The following is a 5,895-nucleotide window of genomic DNA, read 5'->3' as shown; positions in this document are numbered from 1 at the left end:
GTCTGGAGAAGAGGAGGCTGAGGGGAGACCTCATCGCCCTCTACAACTACCTGAAAGGAGGTTGCAGAGAGCTGGGGATGAGTCTCTTTAACCAAGTAACAAGCGATAGAACAAGAGGTAATGGCCTCAAATTTTGCCAGGGAAGGTTTAGACTAGATATTAGGAAGCATTTCTTTACAGAACGGGTTGTTAGGTGTTGGAATGGGCTGCCCAGGGAGGTGGTGGAGTCCCCATCCCTGGAGGTGTTTAAAAGTAAGGTTGACTTAGCGCTGAGGGATCTGGTGTAGTTGGGAACTGTCAGTGTTAGGTCAATGGTTGGACTGGATGATCTTCAAGGTCTTTTCCAACCTAGACGATTCTGTGAAGTCCATAGGACCTGATGAGATGGGACCGTGGGTCCTGAGGGAACTGGCAGATGAAATGGCTGAGCCACTATCCATCATATTTGAGAAGTCATGGCAGTCCGGTGAAGTTCCCACTGACTGGAAAAAGGGAAACATAACTCCCATTTTTAAAAAGGGAAAAAAGGAAGAGCTGGGGAAGAACACGTCAGTCAGTCTCATCTCTATCCCTGGCAAGATCATGGATCAGATCCTCCTGGAAAATATGCTAGTGCCCATGGAAAATCAAGAGGTGATTGGTGACAGCCAACATGGCTTCACTGAGGACAAATCATGCCTGATGAATTTGGTGGCCTTCTACGACAGGGTTACAGCGTTGGTGGATAAGGGAAGAGCAACTGATGTCATCTACCTGGACTTCTGCAAAGATTTTGACACTGTCCTGCATGACATCCTTGTCTCTAAATTGGAGAGACACAGGTTTGCTGAGGGACTGCTCAGTGGGTAAGGAATTGGCTGGACGGTCGCACTCAAAGAGTTATGGACAACAGCTCGATGTCCAAGTGGAGAGCAGTGACCAGTGGTGTCCCTCAGGGGTTGGTGCTGGACCGGCGTTGTTTAACATCTTTGTTGACGACTTGAACAGTGGGATCGAGTGAACCCTCATCACGTTTGCTGACAACACCAAGCTGTGTGGTGCGGTCGACATACTGGAGGGAAGGGATGTGCCATCCAGAGGGACATGGACAGGCTGGAGAGGTGGGCCTGTGTGAACCTCATGAAATTCAACAAGGCCAAGTGCAAGGTCCTGCACATTGGTCAGGGCAATCCCAAGCACAAATACAGGCTGGGCAATGAGTGGATTGAGAGAAGCCCTGCGGAGAGGGACTTGGGGGCATTGGTGGATGGAAAACTGACTATGAGCCAGCCATGTGTGCTTGCAGCCCAGAAAGCCAAACGTGTCCTGGTCTGCATCGAAAACTGTGGCCAGCAGGTCGAGGGAGGTGATTCTCCCCCCCTACTCTGCTCTCGTGAGTCCCCAGCTGCAGTGCTGTGTCCAGCTCTGGGGCTCACAGTGTAAGAAAGACATGGACCTGCTTGAGCAGGTCCAGAGGAGGCCACGAAGATGATCAGGGGGCTGGAGCACCTCCCCTGTAAGGACAGGCTGAGAGAGTTGGGGTTGTTCAGCCTGGAGAAGAGAAGGCTCCAGGGAGACCTCATAGTGGACTTCCAGTACTTAAAGTAGCTACGGGAAAGATGGGGAGGGACTCTTTATCAGGGGGTGTAGGGATAGGACGAAGCATAATGTTTTTAAACTGAAATAGGGTAGACTGGGATTAGATATTAGGAAGAAATTCTTTACTGTGAGGGTGGTGAGACACTGACACAGGTTGCCCAGAGAAGCTGTGGCTGCCCCCTCCCTGGCAGTGTTCAAGGCCAGGTTGGACGGGGCTTTGAGCAACCTGGTCTAGTGGAAGGTGTCCCTGCCCATGGCGGGGGGGTTGGAACTGGATGATCTTTAAGGTCCCTTCCAACCCAAACCATTCTGTGATTCTATGATCCTGGGGTGCACTGGGGTTAAGGCTCCTTGGCACCCCTATGCACCCTGGGCATGGCAGTGGGGTGACAAATGGGTGACAGAAGGGACAACAGCCCCCAAGAGGGGTCTTCCCCAGCTGAGCATCTCTCCTGGCCGTCACTAACCTGTGGGAGCCGGGACCTCCCCGTGAGGTGCCAGGGAAGCGTCAGCAGGTGCTTCTGGGAATATCTGCCTGCAACCACCCTCTCATACAGCTGACAACTGCAAATTTGGAACCACCCAGATTGCACAATGTCCTGGCATGAGCTGTAACCCGCAGCCCTGGCAGCAATAAAAAGGCGAGAGAGCAGGCACATCACCAGAGCCCTGCGAGGAGCACATCCCCAGGTACGCCAGCTGTCTGCCCGCTGCAGAGATGGTGCAAGCGACTCCCTTCCTGCTGGTGCTCAGCCTGGCCCTGATGGCTCGCGGCCTCCCTGAAAGAAAGGTAACGGCAGGTCTGGGATGCATGGGTCAGGGTGGGCAGGGGGGCTGCAGCTCTGGGGGTGCCCCCTCCTGTCACCCTGCCTGTGCCTGGGCTGTGCTGCAGCACCAACTCAGTCCCTTCCCCTCCAGTGTGTGCTGACCGGGCAATGGAAAAACGACCTGGGGTCCAACATGACCATTGGGGAATTGCAAGAGAATGGTTCCTTCAATGGCACCTACCTAACGGCCGTGTCAATGAGCCCAAAGAAGATCCTGAAGTCACCGCTGCTGGGGTTCCAGCATCACACACACCAGCCCACCTTCGGCTTCACTGTCAAGTGGACCTTTACAAGTACTTCTCTTTTCCAAGCTTCTCTCAGTGTCCCCAGAACTGCCTTGGCCTCCCTGTGGTGTCCCCAGTGTTCCCCTGCTCTTCATGTGGTGTCCCCAGAGTTTCCTTGCCCTTCCTATGATGTCCCCACAGATCCACTGTGCTTCACTGTGGTGTCCCGCGACCTCTCCCACCCTCCCTGTGATGTACCTGATCCTCTTCTGCCCTTCCCTGAAGTACCCTTGATGATCCCCTGAGTGTCCCCAGTGCTCCCCCATCCCCTGGGGTGTCCCTGATGCTCCCCTGCCTGGAGTCGAGGGGCTGAAGCCTGCTGCTGCCTGCCCATCTCCAGGCGAGACCCCAGGCCCTCTGACCCCTCCTGCCTGCTTTCCCCATCACCGCTGTCCCCAGAGGGCAGGGACAGCCCGGGTCTCCTGTCCCCTGTGCTGGGGGCTTGGCACTAACCTGCAGCCCTGATCACGCTTCCCTCCACCTCCTGCCCTGTCCCCACAGACACCATCACAGTCTTCACGGGCCAGTGCTTTGTGGATGATGAGGGAAAGGAGGTTTTGAAGACCATGTGGCTCCTGCGGTTGGATGCAGACAGTGAGAAGCACAACTGGAATGCCACCTTGTAAGCCCCCTGTCCCTGCCCTGCATAGGTCCCCTGCGTGCCCACAGAGGGGTCGGGGCTCTCCCACCCCGTGGTGCTCAGCACCCCGCAGAGCTGCTGCCAGGGTGGGGGTGACCGAGGATGGGGTGCTCGTACACGGCCTCCCCGGGGGTCCCAACAAGGTGTAAATGCTGTGGGGGGAGATGGGGCTGGGTGGGCATTCGGCCCCAGGAGCGTGTGTTTGCCCCGTCCAAGGCTGCATTTCCCACCCTTACGTCTCCTCCCTCTCTGTCCCCGCAGAGTCGGCATCAACATCTTCACCCGCCTGCACTCGCAGAAGGAGTGAGGGTGACAGCGTGGGGGTTCCCGGGCTGGTGGCAGCTCCGGGTGTGCTCCCCCCCTCCTGCCCCACACTTGCTTCTCCCAATAAAGCTTTGCTGCAAACACCCGCCCGGCTCCTGTCGTGTCACGGCTCAGCGCCCGCGTTGCCCCGCCCCTCCCCCGGCATCCCATGGCCTCTCCTGTCCCCACCGCCGAGGCCCGGTGTGTGTCCGCTGCCGTGAGCCCCCCGTGGCCCGGGCACCGCGCACGGCCGCCACGGCCATGGGGAGCCTGGGCTGCTGCCTCCTGCTCGGCCTGGCCCTGCTCGGCCCCCGCGCTGCTGCTGCCAGCAAGGTAAGGGCAGCCTGGGGGCAGCTGCCCGCTCCTGCCGTGCCGGGCCGGGCCGTGCCAGGGCGCAGGGTGACCGGAGGAGGGGCTGCACGCCCTGGGTGTGCCGTCTGTGCTCTGTCCTGATGTGCTGTGCTGTGCTGTACCATGATGTGCTGTGCAGAGCTCTGCTCTGCCACCCCGGGGCACAGTGTGCATGGCAGAGGTGCTCTGGGGGTGAGGAGGGACGAGGCTGCAGGACAAGGAGGGGACAGCAGCTGGGTCATCCCATTTCCTGACCATGGCTTTGGGCCTCGGCAGGTGCCTACTTGCCTGTGCACCCGTTTGGGGCATCCACAGGGCCCTGGGGGGTGGCCCCAGCAGCAGCCCTGGTGTGGAGCAGCAGGATGCCCCACGGCCAGGGGTTGGGGTGAAGGCTGTGTGCAGGCACGCAGCACGCTCGCCTGGCCTCACCCTGCATCTCTGCACCCCAGTCTGCCCCGTCTTCCCATTAAACGCCATTTCCAGCTACTGCTCCGGCTGGGGGCTCGGTCCTGGGTGCCCGTATGGGGGAGGGCTGAGCACCCACCCCCCACAGAGGGGACCATGGCCACGAGCTGGGAGCCTGGGGTGTTGGGGTGGTCCAAAGCCCAGGCCGGGTACTCCAAAGCCCAGGCAGCTGCTCTGTACCAGCAGCACAGCGCCGGTAGCTGCAGCACGTGCAGCCCCAAAACTCTTCCTAGGGAAATGTGTGTGATTTATTGGAAAGCAGACATCCAGAAAATCCAGCAAAAAGGACAGGGAGGGGTGTCGCACCCATTATGGTCACAGGCAAAAGACAGGCTCTGTAGGGGAAGAAAAAAGACATCACTTTAATTCAAAACACTAAGGATAACAACACTTAACAGACAGAGTGGGACAGTGAGAAGTGTTACCACATCATAAAAACACCTCCCCCCACCCCTCCCTTCTTCCTGGACTCAGTTTTGTTCCTGATATTTCCAACTTCTCCCTGAGAAGCGCAGGGACAGGGAATGGGGTTGCAGTCACCCATCGCTTCTTCCTGCAAGGTGGGGGGAAACACACTTCTGCATTCTTTCCCCTGCTCCATGTGGCATCCCTCTCATGGAAGACAGTCCTCCATGAACTTTCCTCATCATGGGTCCTCCCCACAGGATGCATCTACTTCAGATGCTCTGGCATGGATCACCCCCACGTGTTGCAGTCCTCCCAGTGCTGAACTACAACAGCAGGGACTGCTTCTTCTCACAGTGAGAATTAGGAAAGAGGGTGGCAGGGGGACCACAGGACTCTGCTCTCACCCCAAAGCGTGGCCAGCTCAGCCACGGGGTGTCCTGCTGAGCCTTACTGCGTGCATCCTCCTGGCTTTGTCATTGCCTTCCTGTCAACATTTCCCCAGGACAGGGCTCCCCAAGGCTCTGCAGCGGTCCTGGGGTGCTCCAGCAGGGCAGCAATGCTGACCACAGTTTGAGCAGTTTGCAAAGCCCAGCAGGCAGCCACGGTGCTGCTGAGGAATGCGGCGGGCATGGGCTGGCAGAGCTGTTGGCAAGGCCAGTCCCTATATGAGGGCACCCAGCAATGCTGCGACTCATCCAGCATCTTGGTTTTGGGGTGGCGGGTGGTAGGATGTGGTGTGCCAGGAGTGCCCACAGCTGCCTGGGGGGGCTGTGGCTGAGGGTGCTTCCCCGTGGGTGTTGGGCATTCATCAGCTCTGGGTTTTACCCAGCTGCAGACCTGCTCGCAGTGCTTCGCGCACTGCTCGTGTCTGCTCTGCCTCTGAGCTGCAAAGGCGTTTCTATTTGCCTCCTTCCAGCTCGGGCTCAGCGGCAAGGCAAAGGTGAGCAGCGGGGTCTCCTTCAGCGCCGCTGCAGACCTTCCTCTGGGAGGAAAACCAGCCGTTGCTGCTGCATGGCAAGCCTTGGTCATGGTCATCCAC

At 58.4% G+C, this 5,895-nt stretch overlaps 1 protein-coding gene across 1 annotated transcript; it reads left to right on the top strand.

The window, feature by feature from the left end:
• Positions 1-2,254: 2,254 nt before the first annotated feature.
• On the top strand, positions 2,255-3,636 carry LOC141938301 (avidin-like). The gene is made up of 4 exons (XM_074856943.1): positions 2,255-2,368; positions 2,497-2,698; positions 3,191-3,311; positions 3,591-3,636. Exons 1-4 carry the CDS (start codon positions 2,297-2,299, stop codon positions 3,634-3,636), a joined length of 441 nt encoding a protein of 146 aa, XP_074713044.1. The 5' UTR covers positions 2,255-2,296.
• The last annotated feature ends 2,259 nt before the right edge of the window (positions 3,637-5,895 follow it).

The sequence above is a fragment of the Strix uralensis genome, chromosome Z (assembly GCF_047716275.1).
Source record: "Strix uralensis isolate ZFMK-TIS-50842 chromosome Z, bStrUra1, whole genome shotgun sequence".
In the NCBI taxonomy this organism is placed as follows: domain Eukaryota; kingdom Metazoa; phylum Chordata; class Aves; order Strigiformes; family Strigidae; genus Strix; species Strix uralensis.
Note: the sequence above shows the minus strand (reverse complement) of the source record. Positions and strands in the feature narration are given on the sequence as shown.